We start from the raw sequence: 15,458 nt of genomic DNA, 5'->3' as shown, positions 1-15,458 counted from the left end.
CTCGTTTTAACCCATGAAAACCCGACCTATTGTTTACCCGACCCAAATGTAACCCGGCCTAAACCCGACAAGAAGTATGACTCGACGTGACTTGGCTCAAGCATGACCCAACCCAAAGCCGACCCGCATAGGTTATGGAATTAATCTGAATTGACCCGACCCGACCCGAGTTGACCCGACCCGAACCCCGCCCGTTTACCCAAATTGATAGCTCTAAGAGTAGTCCTTCCGAAAAGCTATGCTTCAACATGTTCGAAAACAATTCTTCACTAATGATTTGCCATAATACAAAATGTTCGATTAAACCCTGAGAGTTAAGATTACCCTGTGGAAGAGAAAAAGAGTCGGCTCCTTAAACATTTTTTTAATAGACAACGGCCAATCACAACATCTACATTGCTAAGGGTCTGTTCTCATACGTTTATTTTCAGTCCAGTTCAGTTCAGTTCAATTCAATTCAGTTCAGTTTAGCTCCTAATTTTCTTCTCTAATAAAATATTCATTTTAATTCAGGTCAGTTCAACTTATTTCAATCTATTAGAACATGCCCTAACTCTATGTCTACTGAACATAGCATAAGAGTTGCATCTGAAGACACCATTAATACAATAATAGCTTGTATTGAAATTTACTGAACTTCTAATACTCTCAAAAATAATAATGAAATTCAAAGGACTGGAATTTCAAACAACCAAAGGCATTTTCACATCAAAATGGATACATGCAGTTTCCAAACTTCTTTAAAAATCTTTACCAAGCATATATTTTCTACAAAAGAAATCTTCAGAAAATACCACACAATTTCCGTTACAAAACAAATTCAGGGAAAGACAACTTCGTCGAAAAAAAAAAAAAAAAAAACTTCGTCGACAAAAACCCATTGCAGAGCCAAGTATACCAAAATAAATTCACTAACCTAAAGAAAAAAATTAAATAATAAACGGATAGCCTGATACGTATATACAAGCATCTTGAAGAAACTACAACGCCTACAAAACCCTACATATACCAACAATTCTTAGCAAAAGTCTTGTTGAAACAGCTATTACCTACAAAACCAAACGAGCAAAAAGTTGGGAGCTCGTATTTAACCTCTTGCCAACCGTACATCCAAGGGGTTCAATTGCCCAGTAGAGGAGGAACCATCTCGTTGCAGTAGTTTCTTTACCGTTCTTCTATCTTGGTTCTGGGCACTGTCTAACATATTGTTATCCTTAGATGTTGCTTGCTGTAGATGGAGTAGTGCAACCATGCTTAAGGCAAATAAAGCAGCATTCCCTAAAACTCCACCTAATTTGTCCAGCTGAAGTGTTCTTTTAGCAGAATCTAGTCCAGAGAACAAAAATCTTACAAAAATGTTTGAGCTGACACCTTTTTTCTGCAATGAATGTTCAGCAGGTGCACTTGCAGGAGGATTCGAGAAATTATCAGGACCGACAAAGCATGTCGCATCTCTAACATTTCCCACAAAATCCATAGCCTCATCTATTACCTTGTATCTTTTCCCATGGTGTTCAGCCAATCTCAATGCAAGAACAATTCGGCTTTGCTCTAATCGTGCAAGTGCTGCATCCCTTTCTGCACGCTGCTGGATTTGCACAGTCTGACAGTATAAACATACAAAATAGAAAAGCTTAGTCCCAATAAGATCAATAACAACCAGATAAAGAGCAGACAAATCACACAACCAAATAGAAGCATAGAACAAGATGGCACTGATACCGATACCCCATTTAGAATATCTAATCAACCATAGGTTCGTTGGGTCGGGGAAGAGGTGGGTAGGGGGATTTCTAAGGCCGCAGTGCAACACAGCCAACATTAGCACTTGCTGATTAACAATTACATTGAAATGGGCTTAAGCCCAAATAAACTAAGTGAAACCATCACAGCATACGAATAAAAAAACTGCCAGTGAAGGGCAAAGTTAAAAATTCCCATTTGAAACTTTCTTCTCTAAGAGGTAGGACACACAAATTATAGTCTAGGAGATGAATTTAAATTTTCAGAGAAAACTTTTACTTGTAGATACAATACCAATACCTGCCACTTTTTTCTCTTTTCCCAATCTTTTGTGCAAACAGGAAAGGTCTCGATTTCTCTTTGACCCTGTAATCATGTGAAAGCCTGTTTCAGCTGGGTTTGAATGCATAATAGGGCAACATTGAGTTTAACAATATAGCTTCCAACTTCAAACATGATCTCTCCATCATCTAACTGCAAAAGTTCTTCAGGAATTCTCCAAAAATCCTTAGTTAAGTTATTCCAAAATTACTATGTGGTTGCAATATATAAATTTCACTGATTATCACCCAACCAATACCTTGGTAAGTAATCCACCATGCACTACCTTTCCATCAAATCCTCTGGGAGAAACAAAAAGGTTCTAATTCCTCATACTTCGTATATGTTTACATCTAGTACTCCCTGCTGCTTGTCTACCCTCCTAAATAAATAAATAGGCTATAGCTCTCACATAGTCGAATTCACACATATCTTAACGAGTATGTAGTAATTTGAGGTTTTGCATCAGAGTCTCAGAATGACACAAGAAATTGAATGACAGAAAAGTGGGTAATGCAGGACAAAAACCTCCAAAGAAAGAATGATGCAACTGTTATTCTACATCCTTCAGTTGTACATTATCCACAATAGTTTATAGCAGAACAAGTGAATAAAGTTACTAATTTACTATGAATGTAGAAGGAACTAAGGAAGCAAAACGCGTAGGAACTCCTTATCCATATAATTATAAAGAGTATTTCCAGGTAACTCATAATGTGATACACAATAACCATCATGCTCTTCCAAAATAAATAAGAAATGTACAGTTTCAAGAGCAACTGTAGTTAAGTCTATTAATGTGATATTCCCATCAAGCTCCTCACTACCCCTCAAGGAACATATTGAAATATACAAAATACAAAAGAAGAGCTCTCGCGTAAATTAATGTGAATAAACAAGAAAGTTACCCCCATCTTTGCTACCAACAGTCGTCTTCCAAACCCTCAAAATCAATGAAATTAATTTTTTTTTTTTTTTTAAAAAAAAAAAATCAAAGCAAATCATACCCTCAATCACATTCACTGGGTCGCAGACTTAGCTAAGAAGGAAAAAAGTGGCAACCTTCAAGTCACTTGACTTGCTAGAATAAAGGTAAGACCACAAATATCTGGGATGTCTACAGATCACCAATCTGAGGTAATATAATCATAGCAAATGCTGTAGGTGGTCGAGTTGATGAATCCAACCTACAAACAGCATACTGAACCACAAAAAGCTCTATCAGAAGGCCAACTACAACTCTAGGATACTGTGGACAATCTTCTAACACAAATTGCACTCTTAAAGTGCCAAACCCAAGGAACTTAAAAAAAAGGTATCCAACCAATTCAAGTTATGAGATTGGTATGGAACTTACAGATGTTCAATAGAACATGTCACCAATTACAATTTACAACTCCATCCATCTAGTCACTATCATCCATAATCCATAATCCAAAATCCAAATGCGGGTATAAAAATTACACAATAAGCATACTTGAAAATGTAGAAGCTAATATACGTATACACCTAAACCCCACTTGATTAGTCCTAATAACCAAACTCAAGCAGCATATACAAAAAATGTAATATACACTACTCATACTTTCTATTCATTGTAGCAAAGAGGGATTTAGTGGAAAGAGTGTCCATTTTAAATGAAGACAGTTGTTTAAAGATTTGTATTATTAAATACTAGTAGCAAAAGAGAGTAATTTTTGCAATTCAATAGTAGAAAAATCAATTAAGAACACACCTAAATGGAAACGAGGGGAGTACTAATTGACTATCCTCCAATCAATATCTTATTGATTACCTAACAGGATCCAAGAACCACAATCCAGATATGTAATATTATGAGTAAGCGCCAAACCAAATCACCTATCAACTAAACACACAAACAAATAAAAACAATACATTAATTTCACAACAATCATTCAACATACATTAGGGGGTTTTACTTAAAAGAGAAAAAAGACAATCATAACAACCAAATGACAACAGAATCCAGCAATAATTCGGTTGTTACATCACCTGGATTAGATTCATGACATTATAAAAACAATTAAATAGCTCAAAACTGACTAGGCTGTCACAACAATATACAAGTATACAGACAAATAATTCTCCAGGAGAAAAAAAAAAAATCTACATTAATCACAGTCGAAACATTAAGCTCAATTTCTTTAAAAAAAAAACCAACATTAACCAATCGTTAAATCGAAGCCCAGAAAATAAATTTACCCAATTGTTCTGGGTAACCAAAAATTCATCCCAATGGGTAGCCAAAAACCTAGAATCATTATCGGCGTAGGCTTTCTATTCCCTACATTATCCGTTAACCATGTTCTGGGAAAAACATTTCAAACCCTATATATTGATATTACCCACCTTAAAATTTCGACATAATTTCTATAAAATTCATCAATTGACCTTAAAAATCAGAACCCAAGTTCTAATAATACACAAACAAATATCAAACCATCAATCTGGAGCTGAAAATCAACAATAAAGAATTTCTCCTTCATTTTCGCAAACCAATTAAAATTCCCAGAAAACATGAACAAAATAAAAGCAAAAATAGAAAAAAAAAATAACTAACATGGAAGAATTCGAGCTGTTCTTCGAGATTCTCGAGGGCAGAACGGATTGAATTAAGACTCTTAGCCTCAGCAATGGCGCAATTCTTATCAAAATCCTTGAAAAAAACAAACCCATTAGAATTAATATTGTTGTAGTCCTTAAAATCATGATCAAAAAAATGATTGTGAGGCTGAGATTGATGTTTGATGTTATTGTTCTTGAAATTATTTTCATGGGTGTTTGAATTTTTGAGGGATTTAGTGGAATTAGCGAAATGGGTACGAGAAATAGAATGAATTTCATCACTAAGTTTGTCATGTAAATCCCAAATCTTTTCTAAAACAGCTTCAACTTCATCCATTTCAACCTCTCGTTTCATTTTCAGAGTCATGAAATTGGAGGGAAAATCAACAGATTATTTGGTAAATTTTTGGGGGGAAGAAGATTGCTTGTTGTTGGGGGTTAACGAAAAAAGAGAAAAGCAAAAGAGGAGAGAGAAAGCAACCCAGGAAGAATTCTCTCTCTTCCAAGAGAACTGGCAAAGTAGGAGAGAGAAATAATTGGTAAATTGAGTGGAAATGGTAAGCACGTTTGAAATTTGGACAATTTTTTTTGTAATTTTTGAGTAGTGAGTGTTTGAGAAGAGATTGTATGAACATTCTATCTTTACTTTTATTTATATTATGTGGGCTTTTCAAATGTTTTGGCCACTTTTGGCAAAGATGTTGATATAAATTGTGTTTTTGGGTTTTGTCCGAATTATGAAAGGTGGTGGTAGTGTTGTTGTGGGAGGAGTCATTGTTAAGTCATTAATCTCTATATCATTATTGTATTATGGACCCGGTTTCATGGAGAAGGATGGATGGTAGCGGGCGAGTTTACGTATGCACCGATGTAGGGAGCGTGCAGATGTTACTGATGTGAATACCTAGTTTAAAGTTGGGCACGGCCGCACGGGCTACGCTATATAGGTTTAAGTGTGTGTGCTAGCGTGCATCGTGCTTATGCTAGTTATGTTTACAACGGGCTAAGAACTAGTCGTGTCGTTCTGAATGTGGTAGGCTCGGTGACGCTCGGTGTGTATTAGGTCATTTTTATGCGTGGTTAATCGTCCCTTGTGAAATGGTAAGGTACACAACTGTAAAGGTCATCCTACCACAAGTTAAGATCGTAAGACCAATTGAATCTAAAAGTCACCATTTATATTAGCACAATAGATGAGTTGTTTAGAGGTACTTAGTGTTTTAAAGATATACTTGAGAATATTTTTTATAAAATTGTGCATGATTAGTTTTTGACATTTTTGTCTTCTTTGTAAACTATTAAGTGGTTTGAAATGAATAAAAATCAAAAATATCAATATGCACAATGCAAACATATCAAAATTTACAAATACCAAGTACTATCTAATAAAAAAAAATATACCGTTTGTAGAATGGAAAATATAAAACACCAACTAAATATGACATTAGGTCGGGCTAGGCCCATGGTACAGCATGGCACGACATACTCTTTTTTTGGGTTGGGTGAAGCATGACATAGACAAACAATCTTCAAATAAGTTACATTTAGCTTAGGCATGCAAGCATAGCATGAATGCATGACATAACAACATGTGGACTTGGATCGTGCCTTGATTGCCTTCCCTTTTAAAAGATTTGGTGCGTAGTGAGAGAGCTTAATCATGGGCCACGTTTAATTAGCCCCAAAACACTCAGGTCCAGCACGAGACAATAACCAACACGAGCACACAACCCACAACAACACAACATCTTTAATCCCGACTCAAGTCCTCCTCCCCTACGACACACGAAGTTATCAAATCAAATGTGAATCTAACACCATGAACTAATCCTGGCCCCATAGATAACTGTATGTTCGTCTACCACATTTTGTACTTGCTAATATGTACCATCCATAGATAATTGTTTAAACAATTAGTCAATATAATATTGTATTATTTACCAAGCATGTTTAAATGTGAAATATAAAGTATCTTAATGTATAAACTTCTATACCGAAATGCACCCTACAGATATTAAAAAAATAAAAATTAAAAAAAAAATCGAAAAATACAATAACCTTACAATTTTCCAAAAAATTCTTAAAATCGAGTAGCATAATTTTGTCTTTGCATTGCATCGACTAATATGTCACTCATGTGCACAATGTTGTGTAAAATAATAATCTGCACGTTGCAACATAAAGCTAGATGAGGGATGAGGCCTGAGGGCAGCCCATCCACAGCCCTACATACTTGACTAAGTTGAGCATTACCACAAAAGACCCACTGAATTCTTGTTGTTGTCAATTCTCTATGCACCTTATATTTAGCATCTTCTTGATTTCAACCATAAATATTACCGAGTACTTGTATGATCGCTAAAAATAAAGTAACAAAAGGCAATAATTAAGATTTGTTTCGAGCATGTTTTAGCTCCTAAATCCATCTAAAATTATTTTTATTACGGAACTGCTATACTAAATTTCAACATATATTTCGTATTTAAGTGGTCCCATCATCTAAAATCGCGGAATTTTAATTTTTATTATTATTTTTTGGTGTGAATGAGGATCAAACCTGAAAACGAAATTTTAATTTGTGTACTCTATACTATATTTATCATAATTATTATGAAGAATATTAACATGTTTAAAGACATATAGTACATTTATAAATAAAGTTATGATTTTTAAATTGGGTGTAGATTTTTTAACCAAAGAATACAGTACACAATCTCTATTCTATAACCTTCCTCATTTTTTTTTCCTTCCTTGAACAATTAAAAAGTCCCCTTATAATACCTAAATGCCCTTATTTTTAGGCACGCACTCTTTTAAAAATATAATTTTGTCATCAAGCTTATTTATAATAATAATAAGAAAATAAAATAAAATAAAATAAAAAAGTGAAGGATGTGGCCATCCTAGTGATTGCCATTTTAGTAGGATCTCGATTAGATAATTTATAATTAAGCAAAATTTCCTTCTACATTGTCAAAAATTTAACAGATTATAATTACATGGACTAATAACACTAATTACAATTCTTTAAGAAAAAAAAACACTAATTACAACAACTCAAGTGAAAAATAAACAAATTAATCTCAACAACTCAAATCAATTCTTTAATCCATCATTAAAAAATAAATGCCGATTTAATTCTTGAGATCTAAAATTGATTGTTAATACTTGTACGTGTATCTTATTATATTCATAAATAGTACATATTGTGGGTACTATAGAATTCGGCTAGGGATAGTTTTATTATTTTTGAATGCTTAATCCATTAATTTATATTTTCTTTTGGATTTATGAATAATTTCCAAGAGTAATAATACATGCGAATTTTGAGTTGAACATTAGTACAACCCATTAAAAGGATGTTTTTTCTTACCTCTTTTTGGTAATAAAGGGTGGCATTCAAGTAATACTATATGTCTACAAGAATATATTCTGTTTTATGGAAGAAAATGCAAGCTTGATGTTAATTGGTACTATACCACATTATATTCAAATATATAGTACATTTACAATTTAATATATTCGATATGTACCACATGCAATAGTAGTTTTCCCTATATATGGCTCTTTGTATAAAGAAGTAACGCATTAAGATCTTGACATACACTATTGCAATCCAAAATCCAAGAGTAGAACATAAATTTAATGGTTTGCAACCGAGGGGAGAGGAGATCGATAATGTGTGTGCGCATGCGCGTGTGTGTGAACCCGTGAAGGGAGACGGCTTACATGAAAATGAGAGTGATACGTTGAGTAGCCAAGGATGACTTGCCTGCACCTCGGCGTGGTGAGGGTTGTCGTCTATCGATGCTCTCTAAGAGGCTTCAGGCAGTCTCCTTGGCTATCTTAACTGCCTCTCATGTCTCTCATGCTAGCCCTCTCGACCCTTCTTCCTTTCAATGGCCAAATTTTACATCAGTTCGTCTCAAAATTACCTTTAAGGTATCATATACTGTCTCCGATTCTTTTTGTTCTTCCCATTTAGAATCTTGACACTATTTATAAGAGAATATTTTATATTACTCTCAATATAGAAATATATATCATTTCCTTCATTTTTTAGTCGCATCATTTTTCTAAAACGAAAGTTTAATCACAATTAGTTGCATTGATCACTTTTTTTTAACTAATAAATTATCCAAAAACTTTTGTATACATCCGGTTTACACTAATATTAGTGTACATCAAGCAATATAAGGGTAATTTTTAGCTAATTTTAGGGTAACTTTTTGCCTGTTTTTGAGTAACTTTAAGCATAATACAATTTTTATATAAATAGACAACAAGAAAAGTTTTATAAAGGTAATTTAATTACCTTCAATCACTAATAATTGATTTTTAATCATTTAAAATGTGATTCTTTACTAATAAGCGTAGATAATTTTTATTTGTATTGGGCTACTTTTATGCATATTGGGGTAACTTTTATTCATTTCAAGGGTAACTTTTAATCACTTTAGACTATCTTTTTAATGGATGTACAATAATTTATTGTACACCCGATTTTTTTAAAAGTTTGTGTAAATTATCTCTATCTATCTCTTATTGCTACCTCTCTTTCTACTCCAAAATTGTGTAATAGTTCGTGAAAACTAAAATGATTCAACTAAAAAAACGAAGGAAGTAATATCAATATCTCTAGACATTATTCTCTTTCTTAAATAGTTCTCACATTTTCATGTTCTAAATTGCTACAGTAAATGAGAAGATTATAAAAATAAAAATTAAAAAAATATATTAAAAGTAGCCTTTTGCCCTGTTGGAACAAGTGGTGTTTTGGTGTAAATTTTGTGGAAAACAAAAAGTCCCACATTGGTGGGAAATAGAAGTTTGTCCTCCCTTATATTGGAGAATGTGGAGTACTTGGGTGTGGCCCTTGGGCTACCCACATTTTGTGGAGAGGGAGGACTTACCTACCAAGCCCACTTATCACGCGCGTCGAACCGAGCCGAGCCGGGCTGGGCTAGGCTGGGTCGAGTCGGGTTTATTAATTAAACTTAATTTTTGCTCAGTTTTTGAACAAGGCTTAATTACGTAATTAGTGCCTTGATTTTTGCTAAACGGTTTTGACTGGTTATCTCTCTAACGTTTATTTCCAGATTAATTAAACTTTGGCCGTTTTACTAGCTGTTTTGACTGGGTAAATTAACGTTTTAATTGACCGTTTTTGGCGTTAATCACGCTGGTGTTGGAACGGTTTTTTGCTACCGTTATACCATTGTTTTGCCTATAAAACATCATGTTATGTTCACTGTTTTTAAATAACAAAAAATCACAGAATTTTTCTAATCCCTTTTTTCTCTTACAAAATATTCGAGCAGTGTTCTTTATATTTTTTGGTGGTTAGTTGTCCACTGGTTCTGTGCAAATCCACTGGTATTTTCCTTGCTTAGACAGACTGTTTTATCCTGGGGAACATCCGGTTGTTGTACGAGCTGCTTGCACAAATTAAAGGGCAGTACCGTGAATGTTCTAAAGAGAGCGACATAGTCCGCGACTCAGTCTAATTCCCGGTAACTTTGTTCTGTTTTTATTGTTTACAGCAGTTCGGTTTATAACATGCCCTCATAAAGATAACCAAGATACATTAACTGTATAATTAGATAAAGTATTATAATTTTATTATTTTTATGATAAAATAAAAAATTATGGAGAGGAAGGGACAAATATTAAGATATCATCATGGAAATTTGAAAGTAGAACCATTAAATACTTATATTTAATTATCTATGAGATCGAGAGATAGCTCACGTGATCAGAGCTTCTCTCTGTCCATCATTTGGCCTTGTAGCTCTCATGCTGTTGTTTTCTACCGGTCCTTGAACCCTAGACCTGTGGTTTTAAGAATCTTGAAAGCCACCACTAGAGCCAAAGAGGACTAATGGCCTTGCAGCTCTCTAGACCACCCCCCCCCCCCAAAAAAAAAAAAAAAAAACAAAAACAAAAACAAAACAAAACAACAATCTACATATACCCCCTAATACAAGTACTTATTAATATTATTCTGTAGAATTTTTCCTTTCACAACTTTTTGGTTTATTTTGTTAATTATTTCCTTATTATTTATAATTTGATTACGCATGATTATCATGATTCAAGAGTTAAACTTTGGCCTCTTGGCAAAAGGTTGGTGTTAAGTGGTGTAAGTGTAACCAAATTAACAATGTCACTTTTTAAAAAAAAAGGGAACAATGTCACCTTAATCTTGGTTAGATATTCTCTAAAATTGCTATTGTGTAGAAATGGTCAAGGCCTTAGACTGGTTGATGCTCGGCCTAGCCCATATGCAATATAATTGGGTCAATCATATTCAAGTTCTCAGCGTACATTTGGGCCAAATAACTCAAATGAAGCCGATTTTTTTGGCATTATTATACTACATCCATTTTACGTAGTACGGAGTATATTTTTTGCAAATACTTTTTGCTAAAGATGGATGATAGTAACTAACGTTTTTTTCTTTCCTTTTTAGGTTGTCATTTCGCTCTATCACTCTTCTCATCACATGCATTCATATATTTCTCTCTCTATCATACACTCACAAACAAATTTTGTCTAGGAGTCCGTACACCCTTCAAAGTTGCAAAAAATGTAAAACAGAGGTAATATAATAATTCACTAGAATCACCACGAAATCAAAGAGATACAACCTCCGTTTTACATAATGTGGAACAATTGAGTATTTTTGTGAGATAATAATGTGAAATGGAGGTAATAAATCAGATGTTTGATTTATTTATTTCTTTTTTCAAATAATAATTGTAATATGTCCCTAACTTGTTAGCTCTTAAGGTGTAGATTAGAATTGCTTATACAACCTTATCATTTTTTTTTTGTGTTATAATTGTGGGGATGTTGCAATCTAAAAAGAATGAAGAAATAGTAAAATTGGACTATCAATTTGAGTTGACATGTGTGAAAATTGAGAGGAAGTTTTTTTTTTTTTTTTTTGACATTATTTGCATGTTGTATTTCTTTTGTAACTTTTGTGTAAGGGTCTATGAAATGAACTGAACTTAATTGATTGGAGCTGAATTGAACTGAACCGAACTGATTGAAGCTGAACTGAACTGAAATGAATATTTTATGAGAGAAGAAAATTAGGAGCTGAAGTGAACTGAAATGAATATTTTATGAGAGAAGGAAATTAGGAGCTAAATTGAACTGAACTGATTGGAACTGAACTGATTGGAATTGAACTGAATTCTAATGAACTGATTGGAGCTGAACTAAACTGAATTGAAATTAAGGTGAAGTGAACATGCCCTAAAAACAAATGTATTTGCTTGAGATAAATGGAAGACCATTTCATTATATGGTAAGATATCATAAATGGAAGACCATTTCATTTATACAAAAGTAAGGTTCGGCTTGTTCTTTTGAGGTTCTGGGTGAGCAGAGCAAATTTCAGCATAATAAAGCAAATTTCAGCGGAGTAGAGCACTAAAAAAAGTAGGGCTTAAAGAATCGTGACCATAAAAAGTATTTACATTAATAATTTTTAGATTTTTCCACTTTTATATACATGGAGTATACTTTTTGACCAAAAACTTTTATTATATACTAAAATATTTAAACCTTTAAAATTTTGCTATAGCATAATTACACTTTTAAAAACCTCTACACCCATTAAGGGCCCAAGGGGGATAAGAGGAAACACTCAATCGAATACTTGTTTTTAAAAAGTTATGCCAAAACACAAACACATTGAACATAGTCTTTGCTGCTACAAGATTGAGCAAATCAAACTCAAAAAAGTCAACCTTTTTTTTACAAATTTGGGCTAATCTTGATTTCTAAGTCATTTTCTTTTTTTTATCATGCAAGATCACTTTTTTTGGGGGAGATTCGTTACTCGACATGCTGTCCACGTTAAGATCAAATAAAATGGAATTTATTCCATTATGCATGGCTTATTGGCTTGCCATGCAATGCAAATAGTTAGAAATACATTTAATAGATATCATGAAGAAAATAACAAAGAAAAAGATAATATAAGATAAGATCTTATAATATATACTTGCATTATGTATGATACCCATTTTTGTGGGCTATATATAGAAACATATTGCACACAATACTATCATACAAATTCAAATATAACTAAGTACTTCTCCTAGAATGTATTGCATAAATAATGCATGAAATGTTCGTTACGATTTTGGTGTAGTCATGAAGAAGAAAAGGCCTTACATGAAGGTGAGAGTTCGATAATTGTTTGGTAGCCAAGGATGACTTGCCTGCTTTTTTATCTTTTTGGTTGAGATCGAGTTTTCTCGACCAAATCGTAGATGCCAGGCAGTCTCCTTGGCTATCTTGACAAGCTCTCATCTTTCATGCTAGGCTTTTCTCTTCATTTTACAAGCACGTACCACCTCGGAGCATTAAGGTAAGTCAAATCCTTTCTTTTCGAGAGAAATGCAATGCATATACGGAGTATATCACATTGATTAGCTGGATTCAAGACGGTTCAGACCATTAATAGGAGCTAAAAACTCTGTTAACACAACCTTATTAATAGTTATGTTATGGTCTACTACTACAAAAATTTATTATTGAAAGATAAATCCAATAATTTGTATGGTAATAAAAGAGTTGACCACTTTAATTAGGAGGAATGAAATATCAATTACGTTGAAATTTTGAATATTATTGCATTGTAACACGTACTTAAGGTAACACTACATGCATGATGCATCTGTTGAGAAACAAGATTGCTACATTATCTATCTATTCTACTTTGTTAGTGTGGAATAACGATACATTGACCTATTGTATAATACGCATGACAATTTACGACGACATCAGTACATCAAATAATGTTTAAAAACCATGAAAAAATACATACACTGAAAATATAGGGTTAATATATATCCAAAGTGTACCAGACTACCAACGATGAACAGCATACTTGCGTACGGATTAATCTCTAACAATTAGTTGCTGGTTTTTGGGTAAAAGACTAAACAGTAAATATCCTAAATGACTTCTAAGCTTCGCTTATTTTGTTGGGCAACTTATTGTGACAAGTTTGTTAATTGTTTTATCAATATAATTATTCGGGAATTCAAAAGTAAGATATGATATCAAGCTTACATATAAAGATAAAAGATTAAGAAATTATTGAAATTTTTTATATGCACTCAGGTTCACTTAGAGAGTTAGAGTTAGGTGCACTCAAGAATATTTTCAACTCATTTCACATTTATAATTATTGCTAATTTCAAAATAATGAATTGAAACTTTCTTAAGGTGCAATCGCACTTACCACTACGTGCATGCACCTGTCATTGTGTGCATATAGATACATTATTTCATGACGGTTAAAGCCCATAATTGGCTTATGTAATCTATCACGCCCTCTCATATGATAATTCGTTGGGCTAAAAGTGTGGATACAATATAGGCTTCACCATACCCAACATTTTATTAACATTCTACTTTGAAAAGATGGGTGAATGAATGATACTTAGACTAGTGACCTTTGTGTCACACTAGCTCTAATACTATGTTATAAATGACCGATTCAACTAAAATTTTAAGCTGATGGTGAAACGCATCATAATCGATTTATATATTCAGTCAACTGTGAACTAGTGTTATGTTTACTTTTACTTCATTTTTCAACGATGTAACCAGAAAAATTGCAATGGCTTATTGATCCACATTATAACACGTGGCTTCAGAAATGTCTTAGTTTTGCTTAGTTTGGCCCATCAAATTAAAAGGAAGTCAATGTGCTTGTATATGTAAATTGTACGAATTGAAGCATAGAATAATTGTGTAAATAAAATTAAAGTTGTTTATATTTGCTAGCAAATAAGAAACGTTATACCCAGTTAAAAGTTTGGGATCTGATTTCCTTCAACTGGATTATTCTATGTTGTTGTCAAAATCATAATCGCAATCAATATATTTTGGGTCAAACCATTGGTCTATGCGCACGTATTACACTTTATAATCTATATGGAATATATAGTACACTATTTTACTGGCATGATAATATGATACGGAATTTTGAATTTTTGTAAGGGTAAAGGAGATAAACAGAATGATGCAGGGTAGCAAGCATGACAGCTGATAATTTAAAATCAGGATAAAATCTACTCGTATCAAAGTCAATATATTTCAGATGTTTTTACATTGATCGTTTGAAATACTATCTTCATTTCATATTATTTGTAACTTTAGAATAATTTATATCTCACAAATAAACTCTAAAGTTGCAAATAGTATGAAACTAACGGAAGTATTTTAGTATAACTACCATAGTATTTTGATGATAAAAAAAATATGATCGGTTCATTTTTTCACATTATAATATGAACATAATTAGCCTTTTAATATATGTACAATGCAAGTATAATTTTTGAAAATTTTAATCCAACCTATTACAAAAAAATTAGTTTTTGAAAATTATAGAATAAAAATAAAAATTACAAACATGAAACCAAAAATTGGATAATTAGAAAAATGCTTTTTTTTTTTTTGAGGGAAATTAAAAAAAAAATGTTGATGACACTATTTTATACCAAAAAAAAACAAATATACTTTAATTGGATAATCATTAGAACATTGTGGTAGTCATAAAACGCCCACTATAAATTTTTAATATTTCATTCGATCACCTCAAATACACAAGGTAATGCATTTCAATGCCTACCTGAATACCTTACCTGTAATAGTTACATACTTACATACATATAGTAGATGAATAAATTCTAAGGAAATTCTAATAATTAAAAAAAGTTGATGATTGAAAGGAGATTGAGCAATTAACCTCTACTCCTATTCTTTTCTCCTTCGCA

At 32.9% G+C, this 15,458-nt stretch overlaps 1 protein-coding gene across 2 annotated transcripts; it reads right to left on the bottom strand.

The window, feature by feature from the left end:
• Positions 1 to 700: 700 nt before the first annotated feature.
• Positions 701 to 5,599, bottom strand: LOC110729511 (plastid division protein PDV1-like). Of its 2 annotated transcripts, XM_021909242.1 has the most exons (3): positions 4,646 to 5,599; positions 2,044 to 2,109; positions 701 to 1,603 (listed from the first exon to the last, which is right to left on the bottom strand). In XM_021909242.1, exons 1-3 carry the CDS (start codon positions 5,015 to 5,017, stop codon positions 1,088 to 1,090), a joined length of 954 nt encoding a protein of 317 aa, XP_021764934.1. In that variant the 5' UTR covers positions 5,018 to 5,599; the 3' UTR covers positions 701 to 1,087. The 2 variants fall into 2 exon arrangements, with proteins under 2 accessions (XP_021764934.1, XP_021764935.1); XM_021909243.1 differs by lacking the exon at positions 2,044 to 2,109 and having other exon boundaries at positions 4,646 to 5,582.
• Between the last annotated feature and the right edge of the window lie 9,859 nt (positions 5,600 to 15,458).

This window comes from Chenopodium quinoa, unplaced genomic scaffold (genome assembly GCF_001683475.1).
Source record: "Chenopodium quinoa cultivar QQ74 unplaced genomic scaffold, ASM168347v1, whole genome shotgun sequence".
Lineage (NCBI taxonomy): Eukaryota > Viridiplantae > Streptophyta > Magnoliopsida > Caryophyllales > Amaranthaceae > Chenopodium > Chenopodium quinoa.
This window is presented reverse-complemented; position numbering and strand designations above follow the sequence as displayed.